This window comes from Erinaceus europaeus, chromosome 7 (genome assembly GCF_950295315.1).
Source record: "Erinaceus europaeus chromosome 7, mEriEur2.1, whole genome shotgun sequence".
Classification (NCBI taxonomy): Eukaryota; Metazoa; Chordata; class Mammalia; order Eulipotyphla; family Erinaceidae; genus Erinaceus; species Erinaceus europaeus.
This window is the reverse complement of record NC_080168.1, coordinates 86,445,988-86,473,140: the sequence shown is the minus strand read 5'-3', so window position 1 is coordinate 86,473,140 and position 27,153 is coordinate 86,445,988. Positions and strand designations below refer to the sequence as shown.

Below are 27,153 nucleotides of genomic sequence, written 5' to 3'. Positions count from 1 at the left end.
CCTATGAAAAGAAATCAAATAGTTGGTAGAACTTTATTAGCTAGTGCTTAGGAGGAGAAGAGAGAAAAGATTCAGAATAGTTAGGTTATACAATGTAAAGAAAAAGAACTTCCTTTTTTTTTCTTTTTTTATATCTTACATTGCTGAAAAACTTCTCAGTTTCAATTTCCCTGAGGGTATTTCACGAAGGATCTGGTCTCATGATCCCAGGAAGTATGCCACAAAGCAAGAGCCCTGTGGTCAAAAGGCCAAGAAGAAGCTGATTTTCTCTCTCTCTCTCTCTGTCTCTTTCTCTCTGTGTCTCTCTCCCTTTCTTTCTCTCTCTCTCTCTCTTTCTTAAAGATTCACACTTATTCAGAGGGATAATTTCCAGGGTCAAACTTCCTACCAGGGAAGGCTTTAAGAAGCCAGAATGGGGGAGTCGGGCAGTAGTGCAGCAGGTTAAGCACACGTGGTGCAAAGTGCAAGGACCAGAATAAGGATCCCGGTTCGAGCTCCTGGCTCCCCACCTACAGAGGAGTCACTTCACAAGTGGTGAAGGAGGTCTGCAGGTATCTATCTTTCTCTCCCACTCTCTGTCTTCTCCTCTCTCCATTTCTCTCTGTCCTATCCAACAACGACATCAATAACAACAATAATAACTACAACAATAAAACAAGGTCAACAAAAGGGAATAAATAAATATAAATTAAAAAAAAAAAGCCAGAACGTAGGGTCCTTCCCATTGTCATGGCTGCAAGATGATCCTGTGAATACCAGATGCAGAAACATCCACAGAGCTGCATCACCACTCATGAAACTTCAGATGAGGACTAGGGGCTTGAACCCATGTCCTCAAACATGATTACATGTGCTCTATATGTAAACCACCACTCAGAAGTACAGTTTTATTTTAATTTTAATATATTTTATTTATTTTCCCTTTTGTTGCCCTTGTTTTTTTTTAATTGTTGTTGTAGTTATTGTTATTGATGTCATCATTATTAGATAGGACAGAGGAAATGGAGAGAGGAGGGTAAGACAGAGAGGGGGAGAGAAAGATAGACACCTGCAGACCTGCTTCACCGCCTGTGAAGCGACTATCCAGCAGGTGGGGAGCCAGGGCTCAAACTAGGATCCTTACTTCGGTCCTTGTGCTTCGAGCCATGTGTGCTTAAGCCGCTGCACTACTGCCCAACTCCCTCAGAGCTACAGTTTTAGACCCACTTTCCAAGGGATCGTGAACTTCTCAACAAGTCTAGTTTAAATTATCTTTTAACTGGCATAGGTCCAATAACATATTTTGAAGTTTTTTAAACTACTGGTATATCTAAAAAGCAGTGCCTTCTGGATTGGGTTCAATATGTTGAAAAGAAAAGCTACTAACAGGAGATGTTTGATTAATTCTCGAGGGAATGCTTCATTACCTTGTTCAAAACATTACATCCCTTGGCATTTCTGTGAAGAGGGTAACTCCTGTATACCCTTGTGTTATCATTACAGAAAGATCTAATAATTGAGTTATGTGTGGTATGTTTCTTTTCTTCTCCTTCTCCTTCTTCTTTTCATTTTATACAACGAAAAGAAAATAATACCAATGCATGAATTACCATGAACTTAATGACTTCCCTTCTGAAAGAAATCAAAGCAAATTGGGGCCGGCGTGGCAGACAGTGAAAAGGTAGCAAACCAGACTTTCATGCCTGAGTCCCCAACAGTCTCAGGTTCAATCTCTGAAGCCACTCTAAGTGAGAACTGTCTACCTATCTTAAATAAATACCATCTTTTTTGAATAAAATTTCTCAGAGAGAAAATAGATCAGTTAGTTCTTGAATGACTCTTACAATGCTAGCCTCCCATCTCTCACTCCTTATGCCAAATCCTCGAATCCACCACCTTTTTGTGTCTGAATATTATATCTTTCTATTAACTCTCCTTTCTTCCCCCAACACACACACACACACACACACACACACACACACACACACACACACACACCCCTCTGAATCGGTACATGGTACACACACACACCACATATACACATACACACACACACCCTCTGAATTGTCAATACACACACACACACACACACACACACACACACACACACACACACACACACACACACACACACACACACCCTCTGAATCGTCACCACCTTGTCCAGGCCAGTTTTGTATGTTATTTACATTTCTGCAGCTTTCCTCTCTCTCACTAGTCTCTCTACTTCTGATTTATCCACCCCCCTCCAACCTACCCAATCTACATACTTTTTTAATGTTTATTTTATTGCATTCCTCTGCTTCCTAAAACAGCAGACTCACTTGATAACTTCTAGTGGAAGGTCCCACTTCTTAGCAAACAAGGTCCTAGGTGATCTTGTCATTGCCTTCTCTTTTCCTTGTTACCCCAAGACTTCACCCTAAGAAGCGTGTTGTTGTACCACTGATTCTCTGTAGTCTTCTAACATGGGTGTCCCTCTATTCATCAGCTCTTCTAGTTCTGTTCTGCTTCATTTGAGACGTGTTCTCCATCATCCCATACTCTTACCTAGTTCATTCTAAGGATTCAAAAGCCGTTACTCTTATTAACAATGATGGCTTTATTAACTATGTACTTAATATCTGCAAATATTGTGCTCAGCACTGTATGATCATCTTCTTTTAAGTACCTTTTAGTGAGAGAAAGAAAGAGCAGAGCACTGCTCATCCTACCTCATGCCAGGGTTGGAACCTAAGGCCTCATTCTGCAAGGTGGCATGTACTCTACCTACAGAGCCACCTTATTGTCTTAAATTTTTTTTGAGACAAAGACCACTTTATTATCCTTTTTTGGAAATAGAAACAAAGAAGGCAGTGAGGGAGGGAGGGAAGGAGGGAGAGAGAGAGAGACAGACAGAGACCACATTACCAAATTTTTTTCAGTGCACTATGGGGCTGTGCTTTAACCTGGGTTGCCCACATGGCAAAGCAGTGCACTATACAAGTGAGCTATTTTTCTGCCCTCTCATTTTGTTATTTAAAATCAAATACCCATGCAATGCAGGTGGTGGTGCAGTGACTTATGTTGTGCTTAAAAGCTTAGGGCCGCGGGTTAAGCACATAGCATGAAGCACAAGGACTGGTGTAAGGATCCCAGTTCAAGCCCCCAACTTCCCACCTGCAGGGGGGGTCACTTCACAAGTGGTAAAGCAGGTCTGCAGGTGTCTGTCTTTCTCTCCCCCTCTGTCTTCCCATCCTCTCTCGATTTCTCTCTTTCTTATCCAACAACCACAGCAATAACAACAATAATAACAACAACGATAAATGACAAGGGTAACAAAAGGGGAAAAAATGGCCTCCAAGAGCCCTAGATTCATAGTGCAGGCACAAAGCCCCAGCAATAACCCTGGAGGCAAAAAAAAAATGCTTAGGGCCTGAAGATGATCCACAGATCCACAGCAGCTCATGTGCCAGAGTTATGCTCTGGTTCTCTCTCTCTCCCTGTCTCTCTCTCTCTCTCCTCACTCTCCTCTCTCTCTTCCTCTCTCTCGTTTCTCCTGTTAATAAATAAAGTATTTGAGGAAAAATCACCAATAATTTAAGAACAAGGGATAAATGAGAAAAGTGAGGGAAGAGGAAACAGGTATCACAGAAGTAGATTCAGATAGACAGGTATGATTCAGAGTTCTAAATTCTCCTGCAAGATAAGGATAAAGATGTAGTTGGATTTTACAAAGGACAAGCCATATGCAGTTTAGCTTATTTAAATTTTCCTAGATCCTTCTCTAAAAATCAGCCTAATCTAAAGTATCCCACCACTTAAGGCTGCAAAGGGGAATTGTCATTAATTTGGAACTCTACTGCTCCAGCAAAGATCCATCTGTTAGTTACTAGCTAGCTTTTTTTGTGGCATTATATTGACCTGAACACTAATAATCTTGAATTGACTCTTAAGTTTCCCCATAGAAGCCATTTACTGAGCTGTTTAACCCTATTATCCACCTCTTCTCTGAGCTACCTTTTAGCCTGAACTCACATGCCTCAGCCACAGCTCTCAGTCTGTGAGGTGAGATAACTTTGATTTTTAAACTTGACTCTACAAGGATATTAAGACATTTTTCTAATTTTTCTAAATTAAAACAAAATGCAAATTTAAGTGATTAGATAAAGTTGTTTTTCGATGAGCTGGGGTATCGGATAATTTTTTTGAGCCTGAAAAGTCATATGAGAATCATAATGCTTACATTTTTTCCCCAGAAGTTTTTTTTTTAACTTTTTATTGGGGGAATTAATGATTTACAGTCAATAGTAAATACCATAGTTGGTACATGTGTAAAATTTCTGTTTTCTACAAACACTGATGCTCTGCCTAGGTCCTCCTCCACCATCATTCCTCCTCCACTGTCATGGACGCTGCTCCACCGCGATCTGAAAGCCCACCCCCACCCCACCCCAGTGTTTCCATTTGTATCATCATGGTTGAAACCATTTATGCAGCAAACCTGGCTTTCTAATTCTATTTTTCCTTAACTTCCTGCTTTCATCATTCTTAGTTTTATCTGAAGCAACAATGTTATTTTCAGTAAAGAACCGCACAGAGTAAGCAAGAATAAGACACATGAATGTCCAATGAGAGAAGTAGCGACCAGCTGGCATCATACCCACAAGAAAGCAACCACCTCTGAGGAAAACAAGAATGTACAGAGATCTGAAAGCTTGCTGAGTAACCTTCACACAGACTCAAACTGTATTAACTGTCAGAAGGTAGAGCAGAAACTCAGGAGCCAAAGAGACTGACTGCCCAATGTCAAGCAAATTTTCTAACTAAAAAAAGAACAGCATCCAGTTTTCAGAACAGTCTGTGTGTGTTTTCCCCAAAACAGCGTAAAGTTTGAAAATTCCTGAGTCCCTATCCCCGTTTTGTACTTGACTAGGAAGCATTGGAGCAGAGTCCACACTGCTACTGATTAACATTCACAGGAGAAACCAGGAAGAAGGATTCTTTCCTTGGAGTTTGAAGGGGAGGAGCTCTCGCTGTTTATTCTGTAGTCCTTTGTTTTGCTGCCTGCAGGCATGTTTCAAGTGTCAATTGGTGAGCAGTCAGTCTGTGGTCAAGGTTATTTATTTATTTATTTATTTATTTTTAGTATCAACCACATGCTTTCTTTCCTGAGACCTCACACAGACTGTGTTTGACACTGTTAGCCATAACCTTCCTCCTTTCAGCTGTCAGAATTCCCACATAAATCTCCCTTTTGTGAAAATCCTTTTTGGTTTCAAAACCTTTCTTAAAAGTTTTACTATAGTCAGCAGGAATTAAATATACTTTCCGATTGATTGGTGACTTTTGAAGCAGAAATAATATTAAAGGTGTGAAGGTGTGGAACGTATTCCCGCTGTTTCTATCCAATAAATAAAGATAATTTTTAAAATGCTTTTAAAAAAAACCTGGTGGCAAACAAGCACTAGATTAAATAAATAAATCTATTGGAGAAGCAAATAAAATAAAAGTCTTCAGAGATTTGCAATATTAATCAGTGGCTGGGAGTCGGGTGGTAGCGCAGCGGGTTAAGCGCACATGGTGCAAAGCCTAAGTACTGGCATAAGGATCCAGGTTCGAGTCCCCGGCTCTCCACCTGCAGGGGAGTCGCTTCACAGGCAATGAAGCAGGTCTGCAGGTGTTTCTCTTTCTCTCCCCCTCTCTATCCTCCCCTCCTCTCTCCATTTCTCTCTGTCCTATCTGACAATGATGGCATCAATAACTACAACAACAATGAAAAACAAGAGCAACAAAAGGGAAAATTAATTAATTAATTAAAAATAAATCAGTGGCCACGCTGCCATAAAATAGCATTTAAAAAACAATAAATTGCAACCCCTTGAATTGAAAAATAGTAGGTCATGATTGAATTTTTCCCTCTTTACCACCCTAAGGAATCATACAGGACTGAAATAAAAATGAAGGGGCCAGGCTGACTGCTAGCATGTATTACACCACACAATGTATGTATTGCAATGCACAAGGACCTGGGTTCAAGCCCCCAGCCATCGCCTGCAGGAGGGGAAATGTTAAAGTGGTGAAACAGTGCTGCTTGTGTCTCTCTGTCTTTCTCCCATCTATCTTCCCCTTCGCTCTTGATTTCTCTCTGTCTCTATTAAATAAATAAATATATAAGTATTTTTAAAAGATATAAACATAGTAAGAATCTCCAACACCCCCCCCTTGGAGACAAAAGTGCTCAATATTATTTGTAGAATCATAAACATTCATCAAACTTTCAGATGCTACTGATTGATGAAAAACTTTCCTGACCCCAAAATTTACATCTTACTTTGAACTTCTATTGACTCTTAGCAGGGCTTGAGAGTGAAGCTAGATTGACACTAGAATCTCTGATAGCAATGTCTTTTGGGGAAATGATTTGCCATGTATTCTTAGCTGAAATCCTGAGAAAATTCTGTTCTTAAATGATCAGCATCCTAGATATGTACTGACTTTTATTCTCTTGAGAAAATTGTAGCTGGCAGGAAAAAGAAATGTCAAAATATGCTTTAGAACTGATATATACTCTCAAACTTTTCCTTAAATATGAACTTTATATTTTTAGACAGGAATTTTGGAAATGCTTTTCCAAAGACTAGATATGAGATCATCCCTAAGGAACTATGTTTGGGCCCAGGAAGTGGTGCATCTGGTAGAGTACACATGTTATTATAGGCAAGAACCCCAGTCCCCACCTGCAGAAGAGAAGCTTCACAAGTGGTGAAACAGTGCTACAGGTATCTCTCCATTTCCCACTTCCCTCTCAATGTTCCTCTCTCCCTATGCAAAATAAAAGAACTTATGTTTATATATTTTAAAGCATTCCTGGAGAGAAAATCAGGGAAAGAAAGACACATTTAAAATTATGTCATTTAACACAATATTTAACATGTTTAAAGGATGTTATTAAAGAAAGCAGTTTGTCAGGGCTTTCCCCCCTTTGTTTTCATTTTTAGTGTATATAAAAATGTATAGCAAAGGAAATGAGATATCCTCATGATTCTGTCCCTAGGAAATAACTAGGTAGCAGGCTGACAAATATTCTTAAATTTCTATGTGCGAATGATAATTGTAAATATGTAATCAACTCTGTTTAGTAATAGAATGTATTTGCTTTATGCATACCATTTAACAATAAAATTATTACTACAGACGTGCATAAAAATAATACAATAGAAGATACAATTTGTCTAAAACTAACCGGTCTCAGAGGCTAGGCAGCGCCACATCTGGTTCAGTGCACACATTACCTGGTGCAAGGACCTGGATTGGAGCCCCCACTCTTCACCTACATGGGGAAAGCTTCACAAGTGGTGAAGCAGATTTACAGGGCAGGCTGGATGTCGTCCCCCCCTCCATATCCACCAGGTAGTAGTGGATTCAACACTGCTGACAATAAAAATAAATAAGAATAAAATTAGCCAGTCTTATCATTTCTCATAGTTGCTGCAGATCTATTTTCTTTTGTATTTCTTTGATTAAGACAGAGAGCAAATGAGAGGGGAAAGGGAGATAAGGAGAGAGAAAGAGAAACTTGTAGCACTGCTTTGCCACTCACACAACCTTCCCCCTGCAAGTAGGCTTGAACCCAGGCCCCTGCACATTGTAATATGTACACTCAACCAGGTACACCATTACCCAGCCCCTGTTTTTCTTTAAGATTTGTTTGTTTGTTTATACAAAAGATGGGAGAGTGAAAAAGAAACCAGAACTTCACTCTGGCACATACAATATGCCAAGAATCAAACTTCATACTCTTGCCTGAGAGTATAGCACTTTATCCACTGTGCAACTCCTGGGCCACTTGCTTCAGACCTTTTTTTTTTTAATTTAATTTATTTTATTTATTTATTCCCTTTTGTTGCCCTTGTTGTTTTATTGTTGTAGTTATTGATGTCATTGTTGTTGGATAGGACAGAGAGAAATGGAGAGAGGAGGGGAAAACAGAGAAGAGGAAAGAAAGATAGACACCTGCAGACCTGCTTCACCAACTGTAAAATGACCCCCCCCCCCTGCAGGTGGAGAGCCCGGGGCTCGAACCGGGATCCTTCAGCCTGTCCTTGCGCTTTGCACCACGTGCGTTTAACCCGCTGTGCTACCGCCCAACTCCCTATCTTTTCTTTTTTTTAACCAACATTGCATTTACAAGATTGAATCATTTAAATTTGTTTAGAGGAGTTTTAATTGACAGAAACTGGGTTTCCTATTGTTTTGTAAGCATAATCAGTGCTGCATTAGACATATTTATTCATGTTTCTTGAATACATGTGCAAATCTCTAAAGCATATACTTAAATATTTCTTGGGTAATGGTGGATGTACAGTTTCAGTGTTACCAGATTGTGCCAGTTCACTCTTGTTTTCCAAGCAATTTACTTTACTCCAATAGCATTGCAGCACTTGGGAGATATTATAGTTTTGTTAGAAGTATTAAATAATATATCAATTCTGTTTTAATTTCCATTGCCCTGGGTACTAATAAAGTTATTTACATATAGCCACACAAATTTCCTCCGAGACAGTGCATGTTTATATAATTTTCCAATATTTTTTCCTTTTACTATTGAAACTTTTGTTACATTTATGAGGGCTGTTCTTAATTTGAATATTAATCTTTTGTTTTAGAAACCAGGAACATATCCAAACCGTAGGCAATATTAAATATTTATTTATCTATATCTCTTTATAATTTACAAAATTGGTGTCACAGGTTTACAGTTGCTCATCTCCCTTAGATAGATGTTGACAAATCTCTCCTGCTCCATAGAGCACTCTCTTCCTCCCCCCCAACTCCCTTTCACCCCACCTATTCTCACCCATTTGAGTCCTTGGATATGCAGAAATAAGCCACAGTCACTCAAAGGTTCACCCTGTTAGTTTCTTTGCTTTGCTGTTGCTGCTGTTCCTGTTCCTTCTCCTTCTTCTCCTTCTTCTCCTTCTCCTCCTTCTCCTCCTTCTCCTCCTTCTCCTCCTTCTTCTCCTCCTCTTCCTCCCCCTCCTCCTCTTCCTCCTCCTCCTCCTCCTTCTTCTTCTTCTTCTTCTTTTCCTATTTTATGGTTGGTATGCTTCTAAATTCTGCTTCTAAGACCTTCTGTTTTCATCATCACATTAGGTTCGATTGTTTTGCTTAACGTTGTGGTCTATTTACATAATCATTGTTTTCATTGGTTTAATCCCCACTGGTTCGTGCACTTTTTCCTTCTCCCCACCCCCTACTCTATGTACTTCCTCTTCCTGACACTTCCGCCTCAGGAGATATAAAAAGACAGGGCTTTCTAATGAAGAGAGATTAGATTAGATTGTTGAACTGCATCCCTGCTAGTCAATAAAGATTGAACTGTGTTCCCAGCTCAGCCATGAGTCCCTGGTCGTCTTTCTCCCGCCTGCAAAGCTAGCCTGGCATCTGGCGCCCCGAACTGGGACCGGCACCTTATGAGTGTGATCATCAGTATTAATCCTTCCCCCCTTTCTGGCTTCTTTCACTTAACATGATTCCCTCCAGCTTATGCGTAAGTAATATGTCTGCTTCACTGAGTATGCCACCGACTATCCTGGAATCTTGTTAATATTGCTACATCAGCCTGACTTTTGGTCCTGTTGGCCTAATATTTGTTTTTATATCCTTATATTTTTCCTGTAGTTTTGTCTTTTTGTTTTATTTCTAGTCTGATCTAATAAGCTAGTTTAGATAAGAAAACAATTCATTAACATTTATTCTAATTATGGACAAAGGTAGACTTTTTAATTTGGGATTTCTGCACATAGAGGGAGAAAGAGAGACACATGCAGCTTCACTGCACTCATGAAGTTTCTTTCCATGCAGGTGGGGACTGGAGGCTTGAACCTAGGTCCTCATGCACATGGTAACATGTGCAACACTATCTGGTCCCTAATATTTAATAAATGAGCTATAGTTTAACCAATTTCTTTATTTTTTATTTTTTTAATACCAGAGCACTGCTCAGCTCTGGCTTACAGTGGCACAGGGGATTAACCCTGGGACTTTGGAGCCTCAGACGTGAGAGTCTCTTTGCATAACCATTATGCTATCTACCCATGTCCACTAATAACTTTCTAATAGACTTAGGGCTTGTTTCCAATTATGCCATATACAAAGGACATACAATAAACATTTCTCTGTGTGGAACTCTAGACGCTTATGTTAGTGTTTCCATTACATATAAAACACCCCCCCACACACACAGGGGAAGAAATCATGACTATTAAAATCTTATATGAAAATTGTATTGTGACTCTTTTCTTGCCTTAAGGTTTGTTAACTTCGTAAAAGTGCACAAGCTTACCCTACATATGAATCCTAGTCTACCATTACCCTGATGTGTAACTTTGAACCATTCTTTGAAAAATGACTGGGGCCTGGTTAGCACACCAGGTTGAGTGCACATATTACCATGTACAAGGATCCGGTTCAAGCCCTACTCCTCACCTACAGGGGTGGTTCACTAGCAGTAAAACAATGTTGCAGGTGTCTCTCTATCCCTATCCTTCTCTGTTGCCCTCTGACCTCTCAGTTTCACTCTGTCTCTAGAAAAAGAAGGGGAAAAATATAAGTGATTTATCTGTTTACTTCTTTATTTATTTTAAGGAGAGAGAGAAGGCAGGGCATGGCTCAGCGCTGACATATGATAGCAACAGGAATCAAATCTGAAGCCCCAAGCATGCAAAACCTGTATTCTAACTATGAATTACTGACATCTACCTAGTCATGGAAAATTCTTTCAATCTCAATTTTCTTATCTATGAGAATATGGTTGACATAGCACTTGCTTCATAGATAGTGTGGGTAGAGGGATGGAATAAGATATAGAATTTAAAACAATCTCAGACTGAGAGGTGGTGCATCAGCTTGAGAACACATGTTACCATGCACAAAGACCTGGGTTCAAGGTATTCAAGCCCCTGGTCTTCACCTGCAGAGTGGAGGTAGGGGAGTGGGGAGGTGAGAAGGGTTCACAAGTGGTGAGGCTGTGCTGCAGGTGTTTCTCATCCCCTCTCCCTTTCTAACCCCTCTACCTCTCAATTTCTCTCTGTCCTATCAATTAAATAAGCAAGAAAATATTTTTAATTATGGAATTTTACAAAATCAAGCTTCAAAGTTTCAAGTTTCAACTGTCACCAGAAACACTGGCTGAGAACTAAGTATTCCCTTTCCTCATTCCTTTTTCTTCCCACTGACAGCCCTGCTGGTGCTGTATGACTGTATTGGCTATGCCTTCATGTTCCAACAAATCACTTGAGAATATTCTTTCAAGATATGATGTCCCAGTTCTTTGGTTTTTGAAATCCCTGCAGCAAAGATCTAATCCTAAAGTAATGTCAGTATTTCAGTGGGGGTGAACAAGTAATTCATGCTAGGAATGTGTGTATGTTGTTGTACTTTATAGCAGCAACATGAGTGTAAACAGTAGACAATACACATTTATTTAATAAACTCAGTTGTGTTGGAAAAATAAAAAAAATTGACAGCCAAAAAAAACCAAAAAAACAATCAGTGTGGTATTTATCAATTAGTAGTAATTTCGAAGCCCTTGCAAATGAGCTGCTCCAGATTGCTGGCAACTGTGGAGATACTGGAACACACTGGTGAGGCAGAGCCAAGAAGGGAAGTCTGTGTCTTCAGCTCAGTTTTTCTGTGAAGCTAAAACCATTCTGAGAAAACACCAGTCATTCAAAAACCAGCATAGTCAAAAGAAGAAACACTGGTGCCTGGAGCACCCACTGAGCACTCTGGCTTCATAAACTGTGGGGAGACCCAGCTGACTGTATTTCTCCATCTCCTTGGATGTGTCTAATCTACATCCAAATTGGAAAAGCCTGAAGGCAAAACATAAAAATAGAAAATAGCATGCCTCAACAAAGAACAAAATCATAAAAGAAAAAAATTTAAAAGGCCCATTCTTTCTGAATCCCTTGTGATTCCATTTCCATTCAGCAGTGGACTTCCTCCCAGTGCAAAGCGCTGCTCTGAGGAGTCATTTTAGCCACTTGTTTTGACGGCCTCTGCAGGCCCAGTGTCTAATACTAAGTGTTCTCTTCTGGGTCCTCTGCACAGAGACATTTTGCACCCATGAACTCGGCTAATACACAACCTTGTTGTACTTGATAGTCATTCACTCTCCGTGTGTTAACTGAGCACCTACTGTGCCAGGCACTGATGCCAAGGAGTGTTTGTAGAAACATCTGTGAGTAAGAGAGGCTTCCTTTCTCTGGTGGCAGCAATCAGGAGCACTTCAGGACACAAACATGCAGTGCTTGTGGAGAGTGAGACTGTGTGTTGTTATTCTGTTTTCAGTAAAACTGAATTATAAGACTGCATGGCTTTTAAATTTTTTAATTACTTATTTATTTTACCAGATCACTGCTCAGCTATTGCTTATGGTGGTGCTAGGTATTGAACCTGAGAGCTCAAAGACTCAGGCATGAAAAATGTTTTGACATAATCACATGCTATGCTGCCAGTCCAAGACTGTTGGTCTTTTTTTTTTTCTTTTTACCTCAAGGGTTATTTATGGGGCTCAGTGCCTGCACTATAAATAAGTCCACTTCTCTAGAGGCCATTTTCCCCATTTTGTTGTCCTAGTTGTTGTTGTTATAGTTGCCAATAGCTTGTTGTTATTGGATAGGACAGAGAGAAATTGAGAAAGGAGGGGAAGACGGGGAGAGAAAGATAGACACCTGCAGACCTGCTTCACTGCTTGTGAAGTGAGTCCCTTGCAGGTGGGGAGCCAGGGACTCAAACCAAGATCCTTATGCTGGTCCTTGTGCTTCTTACTATGTGTGCTTGACCTGCTGCGCTACCTCCTGGCCCCCAACTGTATGTCTTTTAAGTGTACCATTTTATACCTCTTTCAGATGTGGTACCACACCAGAACCCATCACCAGAATATTAACATTTCTCCACAACATGCCACTGAAGCTCTCTTTCCTTTAACCCCTATCTTGCTGTCCCCTGGTTTTTATGTTTCATACATGAATGAGGTCATCGGTATTTGTCTCCTTCTGACCAATTTCACAGAGAATGATCCCCTCAATTCTATTTGTGTTGTAGTAAAAGGCAAGAACTCATCTTTTTCACAGCTGTGTACTTTTCCATTATATGCATCCACCATCTTTTTAATAAATTTTCACTTTATCTATTTTATTTTTCTTATATTTGATAGGACATGGAGAAATTGAGAGGGTTGGGGAAGATAGGGAAGGAGAGGGAAAGCGAGACACCTACAGCACTGCTTCACAGTCATGAAGCTTCCCCTCTGCAGGTAGGAATTAGAAGCTTGAACCCATGCCCTTGCACATGGTAATGTGCCGGTCCCAGTTCGGGGTGCCAGATGCCGGGCTAGCTTTGCGGGCGGGAGAGAAATGACCAGGGACTCATGGCTGAGCTGGGAACTCAGTTCAGTCTTTATTAATCGGGAATGCAGTTTGATCTAGCTATCTCTAATCACAATCTTGTCATATATCTCCTGAGGCGGAAGTGTCAGGTAAGAAGAGGATGTATGTAGGATAGGGGAGAAGGAAAAAGTGCACAAACCAGTGGGGATTAAACCAGTGCAGGCAAAACAATGATTATGTAAATAGACCACAGCGGCAAGCAATGCAACAGAAGGGGTCTTAGAAGCAGAATTTAGAAGCAGACCAACAGTAATGTGTACACTGAACCAAGTGCTCCACCACAGGGCCCCACTTGCCAAGTTTTTATTAATTTATTTGTCCTTGGATTCTTGGGTTGTTTCCATATCTTAGCTTTTGTATTGAGTGCTGAGATGAATATGGGTGGGTGAGGGTTTGGATGGGAAAGATGGGGTGCTTCCTAGTATAAGTGAGCTTTTCACAGAAGCCTAGAAGGAGCAGCAGTTAGCCTGATGAAGAGAAGAAAGTAGTATTCAAAGCAAAAGCCATGGTAGCAAGCCAGTGACACTTCAAAGCAACAGCCAGATTAGCGGGCCAGTGACATAGCTCATTTGGATAGTGTGCTGAGCTTTGCATTGTTTGCAACCCAGATTTGAGCCTGACCTCCACAGCACTGAAAGATGCTTCAATGCTGGGGTCTCTTTCACTCACTATCTCTGCTTCTATCTTAAAAATAGCCATGGTAGAATAAAAACTAGAAGTAGCACATCTAAGGATAGTCAAGACACTGAATTGTTTTAGTAAAAGAGGGGGCTAAAATGAACTTTAAAAGGTATAACAAGACCAGGTATTTCAGTATCTTATAAATAGTGCTAAGAAACTTGTGAGCAGTCCTAAGAGCATTGAGAAATGCCAGAGTTTTCACTAAAAAGATTGCCATGGCATGGGTGGTGGAATGGTCAGTGGAGCACACGTTACTTTTTACCATGTACAAGGATCTAAGTTCAAGCCCTACGCAGGTTCAAGCCACCTGCAGGGGGAGAGAGGGGGGCTTCATAAGCCATGAAGCAGTGCTGCAGGTGACTTTCTTGCTCCCTGTCTATCTTCCCCTCTTATCAATTTCTCTCAAATAAAAGAAATGGAAAATGAAAGAAATGGAAAATGAAAGAAAGAAAGGGAGAAAGGAAGGAAGGGAAGAAGGGAGGGAGGAAGGAAGGAAGGGAGGGAGGAAGGAAGGGAGGAAGGAAGGAAGGATTGCTCTCATGGAGCAGTGGATTCATCATGTAGTCAGTGAGCCCCAGTAGTAATTGTGGTGGTAATAATGGTGGGGAGGGCTGTCTTGAGATTTGCTTTGGGAATGTGACCTCTTTGCTTAATAACTTGACAAGTGGGGCAAGGTGGTGGCACACCTGGTTAACTGCACACTTTACAGTATGCAAGGGCTCAGATTCAAGTCCCTGGTCTCCACCTGCGGGGGAAAGCTTCATGAGTGGTGAAGTAGGGTTACAGGTGTCTCTCTGTGTCTTTCCCTCTCTAGCTCTCCCTCCCTTCTCAGTTTCTCTCTGTCTCTATCTAATAAATAAATAATGATAATTTGACTAGGTAGCTGCTGGAGAAATGTAAGTGGAAAGTAATGCAGGCCAAACCTAAGGTAGTTGCAATGAGACAGAAAGTAAGAAAGCAGGGATTGGGAAGTAGAGGGGGAAACACTCTGATAGAGAGAAGTTGATTTTGAGATGCCTGTTGAGTAGGTAGTTGTCAGTTTCAAAAGCTCAGAACAGAGACTGAAGTTGGAAATCACTTGGGGAGGTTCCTTTGTAATATATTCAGCACTGAAGCAAAGGGCAGCAGGAAAGCTTACATTTAATTCAGTGCTAAGCAAGCATGTTGGTTAGAACGACAAAGCCTACTTGACGGATGGCCTATGTACATCTGAGTCAATAAGATTTGGCTCCAGATACCAATTATTTCTAGTACTTCTGCCTTTCATCTCAGGAGACTCAGTGTAATGGTAAACATCAATCCCGACACCGCAGACTTTGGCAAAAGAAAAGGTTCACTTTTTCCCTGTGGGGTGGGAAAAAAAAGAAAAGAAAACCTAAATTATTTCCCTTTGTCTTCACTGCAGGTGTGTGTGTTGTATGACTTGCTAAGCCTTTTTATCAACTACTTTTGTGGAAAGTAGGTGTGAACCTATCTGCGCTGGTTGTAATGAATGTGTTCTCAGACTTGAAAAGTGTATTAATGTTTAATGAACGAAAATAGACTCTTCTGTTGACAATGCCTTGATCTGGACCCTTTACTCAAAAGCATAACACCACACAGAAGACGGAGAGTAGAATCTATCTTCCCTGATGAATGTCACACTTTCACTAGGCCAGTTTAAACTGCCTTTATATTGTTCACCCAAAATTTAGATAGAGCTTTTTTTTCATCTGCAGAGGGAATAAACACGTATTCTGCTGTGTCATCCGTGGGTGGCAGAATAATGAGAAATGACTGTTGATGGTATTAAATGGTTGTGGGCTAAGGGAGACATAACTATTTAATCGCTCTTACTCTGAGTAATACTATTCAGCCATAGTCTGTTTTCTCCAGTAAGAGTTCGCACTTATTTGACATAGTATTTAAGATTTGATTAAAGGCGTAACTAGGTTTTTTTTCTAATTACTTTAAGTTGTAATGTGGGTGTTTCTAAAACAAATGGTCAAAGGTCTACAGTTAACTTTTAAATGACATTCTGCTCTTAGACAAAAACAAACAGATGGTATCAAAGAGAGGTGAGTTAAAATCTCACTCATAAATCTTAATGATTTCCAGAGTAAGTTGTTCTTCTTTCTGGCTCTTGAGTGGGTATCTTTCAATTATTGACGGTCTTCATTCATTTATCTTTTTCTCCCATTCACTTGTCCAGTACCCATTAAAATGTCCCAGGAATGTTTTGTCATTATATCTTGCTTGGTATCTAGCTAAGTTCTCTGCTTAGAGAATTTTTAACTCATTCATATTAGATAACATTCTGTTCAAGTGGTAACAGTTAGTTACAAAGAGCATTCAAAGTTTAGAGATTTTTAAGTTGTTAAATTGAAACAGCAATACTAGCCACTTCTTTCTATTCCTGGTACAATAAACTAAGTAGTCAATAAAGACTGGGGTGTGGGGCCAAATGGAAGTGGCCTCACCCAGTAGAATGCACTTTCTACCCCCCTGAAGATCTGAGTATGAGCTTCTAGTACCACATGACATTGAAAGAAACAAATAGAGTCCATCAGTATGGAACTGGAAGTGATTATGCTTAGTGAAGTAAATAAGGAAATAACTACTGGATGGTTTCATTCATGTTTGAAATATAGGGAATTGAAACACATAAACGTAAAAAAACAAAATTAAAAGTATTCAGCATGTATGTAAGACCTTGAGAGAACTATGGTATTTATCCTTGGGGCTTGGGGGCACAGAACTTGGGTGGTGAGTCTGGTGTGTAATATACACTGGTTATCTTTATAATTTTATAAATCACTATTAAGTCACTAATTTAAAAAGCCTATTAGGAGAAGTTAAATAGCATGGTGCAAAAAAAAACTCATTAAAAACTACTGAATTATGTATTTAATTATATATTTTAATACATTTTATATTACATTAATAATATATTTTAATCTCTTCATACTTAACCTTTTGTACTTTACAATGCTTGTGGTTGATTAATAGATGAACTTCTGAGACACAGAAAGGCAGAGATAACACGTAATTAACTTTAATCTGTTGATTTTCAGAAAGTTGAAAGAATTATCTTTTGTAATAATGTCTTCTATTATCTACTGGAGTGGAATTGAGAAATTCAGAATTAAAACCCTTTTCCTTCTTTTGTCGTTGTTAAGAATGTGCTAGACAATAGACAATATCATGATATACTCTTTATATCATTCACATTGGTCACTATCTGTTGCATTGGTTCATGCCCCATATCCTTCCACCTCTCTCTCTCTGTTCCCCATATAGTGGCTATTTTCATTTATCATTGTTCTGAATGACACGTTAGATACCAATATTCTAATTAATTTTCAAACTATTACAGATATTCTGTGTGTATTTGCTGTCTATACACATGTACATATGCATGCATGTGTACCTATGTAGAATAGCATATGTATTAATAGACTATATACATATGTATAACATTTGATCTGTAATTGATGTAGTAGATCTGAGCACATGCAAAATACAATTTTGCCTATGATGTAAAGTACATTCGATGTTCAACAGTTGCATCCATTCATATGATTTTTTAAATATTCTTTTAAAAATATATTCTATTTATTTCGGATAAAGACAGAAAGAATTTGGGAAAGGGGAGAGGGAGAAAGGGGGGGAGAGGGAGAAAGGGAGGGAGAGAAAGAGAGAGAGACCTGAAACATTGCTTCACCACTTACGAAGCCCCCACTGGTGGGGTGGGGACCAGGGGCTTGAATGTGTGCTCTGTAATTGTACACTCACCCAGATGCGCCACTTGGCCCCCCCTACTCACATGATTTTATTTTGTTCAACATGTAGTGTGTACTGTGAAGAGTAGGGAGATGGGGAAATACATGTTATTACTGTGTAGGAGGTCCTCTTCTCTCATTACATCTCAGAACTCTCTGCTATAAGCTAGAAAGCTAATCTGTATGATGATGAAGTTTGCCAGGAATGTGATGACTTAGAGAGATTGCTAGTTAGATGCAGGTGATCAAGCCTCTGTATAATTATAAAAGATTTTGAAAGACATGCAGATGTGCCTGACTTGACCCAGTTGGTCAAAATAAGCATTTTCAGAGTTCTGCCTTCGCCTCTGTTCCCCTTCTTAGGTGGGAGAAATGTAAAGAATTTATGAACTTGTTCTTGATGTCTGTCTTGATGGGGGCTCATAGATAACACCCTCACCTGTATACATACACACACATGCCCTGGCACCGTCCAAGTTAAAAGGAGGAGAAGAAGGTAACATTTGCTGTAGGCAGACTTATCACTCTGTGAACCAAGATATACAAACTCATTCCCAAGGCCAGTTTTGTATTATTCAAGAGTGCAGAGGAGCTAGATGCTTTTAATCATGGCCTCTGTATAAAGAACACATGAATTCTCATTGTAATGAAGGCAATTTATTTGGCTCAGGATAATAAAGAATTCTTACTCCACTTTAGGAGTGTACAAAATAGCTGTGCATTAGTTGTGAGCCATGGTTGTAGGGTGTTGTTTCATTTACTGTGTTTCTAATTGAATTAGAACTCTGAAACTTAGCAGTCATTTTTTACTAACTTTGTACTTAGAAGAACATTGATGTGAATTGCATGACCTTTCCTTCCAACTCTGTCCTTTAGAGTCTTGTAAAACCAGATGCAGATGGCTAAAAAGTCAAAAGACTATTTGTCTTTGTATGCATATATATTCACATAACTTATCTTTGGTAATGGTTTCTTACCAAATAAGCTAAAAAATAAGTGAATTTTACATTCTAGTATGGTTACAACTTCCTATGAACCTGTCAATATTTCCAGATTAACTTTCTTTTTTTTTATTGTTGTAGTTATTATTGTTGTTATTGATGTCGTCGTTGTTGGATAGGACAGAGGAAATGGAGAGAGGAGGGGAAGACAGAGAGGGGGAGAGAAAAAGAGACACCTACAGATCTGCTCCACTGCTTGTGAAGCAACTCCCCTGTAGGTGGGGAGCCAGGGGCTGGAACTGGGATCCTTATACCACCTGCACATAACCCGATGCGCTACTGCCCGACTCCCCCAGATTAACTTTCTTAAGCAAGTTCACCAAGTATCTGTTTTCTCCATTTCTTCATTAGTTTAGAATTCCTATCCTTCCGATTTTTTTTTTTTTTGCCTCCAGGGTTATTTCTGGGGCTCGGTGCCTGCACTACGAATCCACTGTTCCTAGAGGCTATTTTTTCCTCTTTTGTAGCCCTTGTTGTTTATCGTTGCTATTATTGTTGTTGTTACTGTTGTCATTGTTGGATTGGAAAGAGAGAAATGGAGAGAGGAGGGGAAGACAGAGAGGGAGCTAGAAAGATAGATACCTGCACACCTGCTTCACTGTCTGTGAAGTGACACCCCTGCAGGTGGGGAGCCATGGGCTCAATCCTGGAACCTTCCTCCGGTCCTTGTGCTTTGCACCATGTGCACTTAACCCACTGTGCCGCAGCCCATCGGTTTTCTCATGGCTATCTCAGGAGATAAAGTTTGTCACCAATGGAATCAGACAGTAAACAGTGGCTACATTAATTTATCACAAATTCCTGGGAAAACACATAACATCTACAAAGTACCTGTCCTACTTTCTGTGACCTAAATTCATCATTCCCATACATGTTTAAAAACAAATATAACTCCCTCGGCATGAGATCATTTCTCTAATGAAACGTCAGCTGACACAGGGGATCCCCAAAATCCTACAAGTAACTTAAAGCCATACTCTGATCTCTCTCAAGTCTATAAATCTGGTAACTATATACATTAAGGGTAGCTACACCAATAGCTACTAACTAGTCATTATAATACAACCCAGTACAACCAGCCCTGATGGAAGATATAATGCATGGTCTCTAGGTAGAAGACTTAGCAGGAGATAAATAGAACAATTTCATAAACATGTAATTTAAAGTGCTTTGCTTTGTGGGTTTTTGTTGTTTGTTTTATCTTGGTTCTATTTTTACAGGCTGAACATTCAAGAAGTCTATAGTCATTTCAAATCCCATCTACAGAAAGCAAATGTTAGGTCTCACCATGACAGTGTTCCATCAGGCACTCTATCATATGTATTCCCATTTTTCAACAGAAGCATTTTTATCTCATCAGGCCTTCTGCAATCTACAGATAGTTGTTTTCGAAGGGTTATGTTGTTTTCGCTGGGCTGGCTTCACGGGCGGGTAACAGACGACCAGGGACTCATGGTTGAGCTGTAGGCAGTATCTCTTTATTCATGCAGGACGCAGCACAATCTAAAACAAGCTAAGCTAAACTCAAGTACCCTAAAACTCACAATGCTGTCTTTATATATACTTGCCAAGTAGGGTGGAAACAGGATGTGACATAGAGAGGGTGGAGAGAAAAGTGACTGGCGAAAATCAGAGTGTGACAAGGAGGGGGTGGAGCAGGTGAGAATCCTATCACTGAACCACCAATGCCCTGGAGGGAGTGCTTTATGTAAATGTAAAAGTGATTTATGTAAATAGACCAAAGCTTTGAATGGGATTAAATCTATCCCTATATAGGCATATGGTTAAGCAGAAGCCAGGGGGAGCTGGCATACTATCCAACAACAGATTAGAGAAAAGATATCTTATTTAAAAGGGGGAATAAAAAATATGAGTCATGTGGTAGCGCAGTGGGTTAAGCGCACATGGCGCAAAGTGCAAGGACCGGCATAAGGATCCCTGTTTGAGCCCCCGGCTCCCCACCTGCAGGGGAGTGACTTCACAGGCAGTGAAGCAGGTCTGCAGGTGTCTATCTTTCTCTCCCCCTCTCTGTCTTTCCATCCTCTCTCCATTTCTCTTCTTCTATCCAATAACAGCATCAATAATAACTACAACAATAAAACAACAAGGACAACAAAAGGGAATAAGTAAATAAATAAAACATGATAATATAAGGGAGCTGATAAGATAAAACTAATTATTCTTTGGCATTACATCAGTAGAATCTGATATGGGGAAGAAAAAAAGACATGGTCCCCTTCTTTCCTGACAGAACCCAACTTCTACTTTGGTGACCTTGAGTACTCTGTGGATGAGAGCGCAGGCTATGTGGAAGTGAGGGTGTGGAGAACCGGCATGGACCTATCCAGGCCTTCTAGTGTCACTGTGAGATCTCGGAAAACGGATCCTCCCTCTGCTGATGGTGAGCACTTTCCCACGACTCTTCTCACCCTTATACAATTGTCAGCTTGCTAAAACACAATAAAGCTAAAATACTTCACTCCTAGTAACGCAGACAGATTGAATGGATTTATTTGTTTATTTTCTGTAATCACTGCTATTGCCAAGGTAAATCTAGGCTTTGTTTACGACCAGAAGAAACTACACGTAAAGACCACCACAAAGGAGAGTCTAGATTGTCAGCTAGTCAAAGTCTTTTGGTTCGGGGGGGTCGGGCTGTAGCGCAGTGGGTTAAGCACACATGCCTTGAAACTTGAGAACCAGCATAAGGATCCCAGTTCGAGCCCCTGCTTGGCTCCCCACCTACAGGGAGGTCGCTTCACAAGCAGTAAGCTGGTCTGCAGGCATCTTATCTTTCTCTCCCCAGATCTGTAGTCCCTTCCTATCTCCATTTCTCTCTGCCCTATCCGGCAACAATAACATCAATAACAACAATAATAACCACAACAATGATAAAAACAACAAAGGAACAAAAAAGGAAAATAAATAAATAAATAAAATATTTTTGAAAAAAGAAATAAAGTCTTTCGGTTCTAATGACTGTATTTGCATGAGTTAGTTCTCTATTATTGACAGATCAGTGTCATTGAATACATGACATCATATGCACAACAAGAATAACCATGCTGGCCCCCCTCACAGAAATCTAATGCCATTTAAATACCATGTAGTACGATTGCCATTTTTGTCTTTCCTCATTTTAAACTAGTGTCCCCATAAAAACTCCAAAGTCAAGAGGATTTTTCTATGCTTCATTATATAAGCTGTCCTAACTGGACAGCTTTTTATGTTTGCCTTTTATTCTGACTCCGTATCTCCAGAAAGTTGATCACAATGTTTAGTGCAAACACAGGATTAGAAACTTTCCTTACTATGTTGGGGCAAATGATGATTTATAAGACAGTTGTCATATGAGTACAGTTTCTTATCTCCCCATTATAGGTGTTCAAGTACCACTCACCACCAATACACTAGCCACCCCCCCACACAATATTCTTAGTTCCTTTCCACCTCTCCATTTAGAGTCCTTGATTCTACTTCATTTGATCACAATTAGTCTAAGTTCCCTTGAGTTTCAACATTTTTTAAATTATTTTTTTAATATTTATTTTATTTATTCCCTTTTGTTGCCCTTGTTGTTTTATTGTTGTTGTCGTTGTTGGATAGGACAGAGAGAAATGGAGAGAGGAGGGGAAGACAGAGAGGAGGAGAGAAAGATAAACACCTGCAGACCTGCTTCACCGCCTGTGAAGCGACTCCCCTGCAGGCAGGGAGCTGGGGTTCGAACCGGGATCCTTATGCCGGTCCTTGTGCCTTGCCCCACCTGCGCTTAACCCACTGCACTACAGCCCGACTCCCGAGTTTCATTATTTTTAATGTAGTGGTGTCCTGTAAAGAATTGTTTGGCAGAGGCCAGGTGGTGGCGCACCTGGCTAAGTGCACATGTTACAGTGCACAAGGACCCAGATTCGAGCCCCAGGTCCCCACCTACAGAGGGGGAAAGCTTCACAAGTGGTGAAATATTGTTGCAGGTGTCTTCTCTGTCTCTCTCCCACTCTATCACCCCCTTCCTGCTTAATTTCTGGCTGCCTCTATCCAACAAATAAAGAAAGAAAATTAAAAAAAAATTAAATTTCAAAAAAGAATTGTTTAGCCAATTTACTCTTTTTTGAAAGAAAAATTTATGGGATAAGGAAGGGGGGGGGAATGTAAAGATGCAAAGGAACAGAGAAGTCTTGAAAAGACCACAGGAAAAAATCTTAAAATAAAGACTTTAAAAAAGTGAATTAATGATAGATCATTCACAGTTGCATATGTAGAGGAAGAGGTGGTATTAATGAGAGAGGAGCAAAAGATACAAAAATCAAAACAGAAGTAATTATATTGGATTATGGTCCCCCCTCCACTCAGTCTTTATGTATGTGGTTCGTAGAGAGTGTGGTTTTTGTTTTCCACCACATTAGGTATGAATAGAAATGTCAGTACTACTTGTGTGTGCCATAGTCTGAAAAATAATAAAGATCAAGTATGCTTTTGAGTGTCGTGTGCGCTTAACCCGATGTGCTACAGCCCGGCTCCCTTCAAGTATGCTTTTGAGAGTAAATGATAGCTGTCTTTGTCAGAGGCAAGTGTGAGTAGAGCCTTGATGACAAAAACTCTTATCTGAAGTGCGTGGTTTGTTTGTTTGTTTTTAAATGAATACTGCCACCATGTCTCGTCCATATGCCACTGCCCTATTGCATTTATTTATTTATTTATTTATTTATTTATTTATTGCCTCCAGAGTTATTGCTGGGGCTCGGTGCCTGCACCACGAATCCACTGCTCCTAGAAGCCATTTTTTCCCCTTTTGTTGCCCTTGTTGTTTTATCATTGTTGTGGTTATTATTGTTGTTGTTGTTATTTGAAGTGTGTTTAACCAACAGAGTCACATACCTAAAATGAATGTTTTGTAGTGATTCCTGAAGATAAATACAAATAATAAACTAGTGTTTACAAAATTTAAAGATATATGTGTCACGTATGCATTTATAGCCATCTTTTCTTTTGAGTGGGTGATTCCATTAGAACTCATTATAGAGCTCCACTTGAGAAATCCAGAATAAAGACAAAGAAATCTGAACTAACTGAAACAGTTTGTTTAACACACGGAACAAAATTTAGAGCTTAATCTTTGCTCCTGATACCAATGCAGATACCTATCTTTTGCATTTTATTAAAAAGAAGTTTTCTGTAGTATTATGCTGGCTTGTGATTTTTTTTTAAAGAAATATAAATAGATCTATGTAATTTGTTTCTCCTAGTTTATTTTTTTAATTAAAGTGACTGGTTGTTATATTACTGTACAGCAGGAACAGACTATGTAGGAATCAGTCGCAATTTAGATTTTGCACCTGGAGTCAACATGCAGACTGTTCGTGTCATCATCCTCGATGATCTTGGGCAGCCAGTGCTGGAGGGAATTGAGCAATTTGAACTGATACTTCGTATGCCAATGCACGCTGCCCTTGGCGAGCCCAGCAAGGTCACAGTGTCCATAAACGACTCTGTCTCAGACTGTGAGTACTTCCTAATGACAAGTAAAATGGCCAGCTACTGTCTATACAAATGGTAATTATTGATGTCTTACTGATAATGCACTAGATTTATATACCTGCATTCACTTGCTAGGATTAGTACTACAGACCCAGGAAATGTCATGTCATTCATCATCGTGGTGGCTAGGAACTCAAGATAAGAGATTTTCAGGGTTGTTTTTTGAGTTGGGGGGTGGTGAGGCGAATTAGGAAAAACACTTCTCCCACCTTCTTCTTGATTTGTAGACGGCCATTGTTTATCAGTATCTTTACATCATTTTTGAATTATAGCTCCATTTGCATATTTCCTCCTTTGTATATGAATAATAATCACATGGAATTAGAACTGTCCCTAATAATCTCACTATAAGGACACTATCTCCAAAAAAAAAAAAAAAACAGTAATCTTCCAAGTACTGAGGGTTGAAACTTCCACCTATGAATTTGGAAGGCATCCCAATAATAACATTACTATAGCTAACATATTTTCCATTCTCTTCCTGATCATGTTGCTAGAATAAGACAATACCAGAAGAAAAATTCTGATCTTCCTGTTAAGTTTTTTTTAACTGAGATGTCATCAATATCCTTATTATGTCTCAAAAATGTGTCAAAAATGAGGGAATGACACAGGGTTGCAGAGACCCAAGCGTGAGTCAATGATATTTCTCCATTTCTCAGCACAAGAATTTTCTGTCACCACCATACACCCACTTGAAATTTCATAATAAAGGCGTCAACAACGTTGTTCTAAGGCAACCAACTTTACTCACATGGTAGAGTTCTCTGAAGTGTCATCACGAAGAAATTCTCAAAGCGCTCCAACTTTGATTATCTTAATGCTGCTTGGAGACATCAAACCTGTTTCAATGAGACCTATATTTAATTAACCCAGGTGTCACCTAAAATTTGAATATGTGTGCCATATATTTTTAATGTGTGCTCATTGTGTTACATGTTTTATTTTTTTCTTCACAGTGCCCAAGATGCAATTCAAAGAACGCATATATAGTGGCAATGAAAATGATGGACAGATAGTAGCAATGATCCATAGGAGTGGAGATATCCAGTTCAGGTCATCAGTGAGATGTTATACACGGCAGGGCTCTGCCCAAGTGATGATGGACTTTGAAGAACGACCAAACACTGATGCCTCCATCATAACATTCCTGTCTGGTAGGTCTGAGTTTACAGTCTGTACTTGAATTTGAATAAAGTCAAGATTTTAGTGAGAAATACAAGTTCTCAATTTTAACTAGATTACAATGTTTCTCCTGTACTCAATAGTAATAAAGTAAGTTAGACTGCAACAGATTAAATGAATATCATTTTTGGTCTCTGTGTTAGGTTATTAATTAGTTCCTGGTAATGTGCTCTATTGTTTATTCAGATCTTACTGAGTGGATCAGAACATATAACATTTCTGCATTTCACAGTTTGTGGATGCACTTAATATTTAAGTTGCAGAAGTGAAAAGAAACAGATACCACATTTTAAAATATCTCCAGAGCTTTAAAATATATCATCACTCAAATATCACCAAGCCTGCCCTGCAAGAAGTTCTAAAAAGTCTCTTATAAAACATCACATCATCATAAACATGCGATATATCAGAACACTCCAAAATTTTAGAATAATAGCACTAAAATATCTTCATTCCATAATGTCAATAAATGTCAATGGCCTGAATTCACCTATTAAAAGGCATAGAGTAGGAAGATGGATCAGAAAACACAACCCAACCATATGTTGTCTGCAAGACAAACATGGATTCGAAGTGAAAGGATGGAAAACTACCATACAAGCCATTGGAGCACAAAAATAAAGGGCAGGAACAGCTATACTCATATCTGACATGAGAGACCTTAAAATAAATAAAATTTTAAAAGATAGGGATGGACATTATTTAATGCTCAGATGATCTCAATCAAGAGGTCTTAACTATTATTAACATCTTAGGGGGTGGAAGCAATATCCTTGCTGTTGTGCTGCTCTTCTTCTAGCTGTAGACCTATCCCTTTTGGGGTTGTGTGATGGAATTGGCCTGCTACTGTGATTATTGTTGCAGGTGAGACTGAGAAACCTTGCCTCCTTGAACTGATGGATGATGTACTGTATGAGGAGATAGAGGAGCTCCGTCTGGTTCTTGGCGCCCCACAAAGCAACTCTCCTTTTGGGGCTGCAGTTGGTGAACAAAATGAAACTCTGATCCGGATCCAAGATGATGCTGACAGTAAGAAGTCACCTATGTTAAGGTTCTGGGGAACTTTAGGGTCCTAGTACATAATGGTGGAAGAGAACATAAGTTGGGGTGAACATGTTTTGCATACACCTATCATGGTAAGATTAGAAGTTGTATCCACATGTCAACAACTGTACTGTAGACCATTAAAAATAAAATGTAAAAAAGAAAAGGTTGAAGTGGCCCAAAAAATACCCTCCCTCTCTTGACAAAGGTTTTTAAGTGATTAAAAAAATTGAGAAAAGAGACTAAGACAAATGGGAATTGAAAGATAGCATTAAACTGGAGAATATAATTTTTAGCTAAATGCTGAATCTCAAACATTCATTCTTTTTCCCCTCAGTGCACTTGGCTACAGGCAGTCCTGAGCCAACAGTTTCTTCTTTTCTTCCACTCTTAGTCGACCACCTTCCTAAAATCATGCTGCAAAGAGACCACCCAGAGCTCTTGCTTTCTGGGAGCTGGTTGACTCCCAAGGAAGGAATTGATCTATGCCTGCTCAGTTTCTGCTAATATACTTTATAGTAATATTAGCTC

General features: G+C 39.6%; 1 protein-coding gene across 2 annotated transcripts in view; it reads left to right on the top strand.

Moving 5' to 3' along the window:
- Nucleotides 1-27,153, top strand: part of FREM2 (FRAS1 related extracellular matrix 2) — a 208,379-nt gene that overhangs the window by 150,723 nt on the left and 30,503 nt on the right. The window contains exons 7-10 of one of the 2 annotated variants that reach the window (XM_060194905.1): nucleotides 21,110-21,259; nucleotides 24,150-24,356; nucleotides 25,353-25,550; nucleotides 26,443-26,607. In XM_060194905.1, the coding sequence (XP_060050888.1) occupies nucleotides 21,110-21,259; nucleotides 24,150-24,356; nucleotides 25,353-25,550; nucleotides 26,443-26,607 (720 nt within the window). Of the gene's footprint in view, nucleotides 1-21,109; nucleotides 21,260-24,146; nucleotides 24,357-25,352; nucleotides 25,551-26,442; nucleotides 26,608-27,153 lie in introns of both variants that reach the window. The other variant, XM_060194904.1, reaches the window with a different exon arrangement.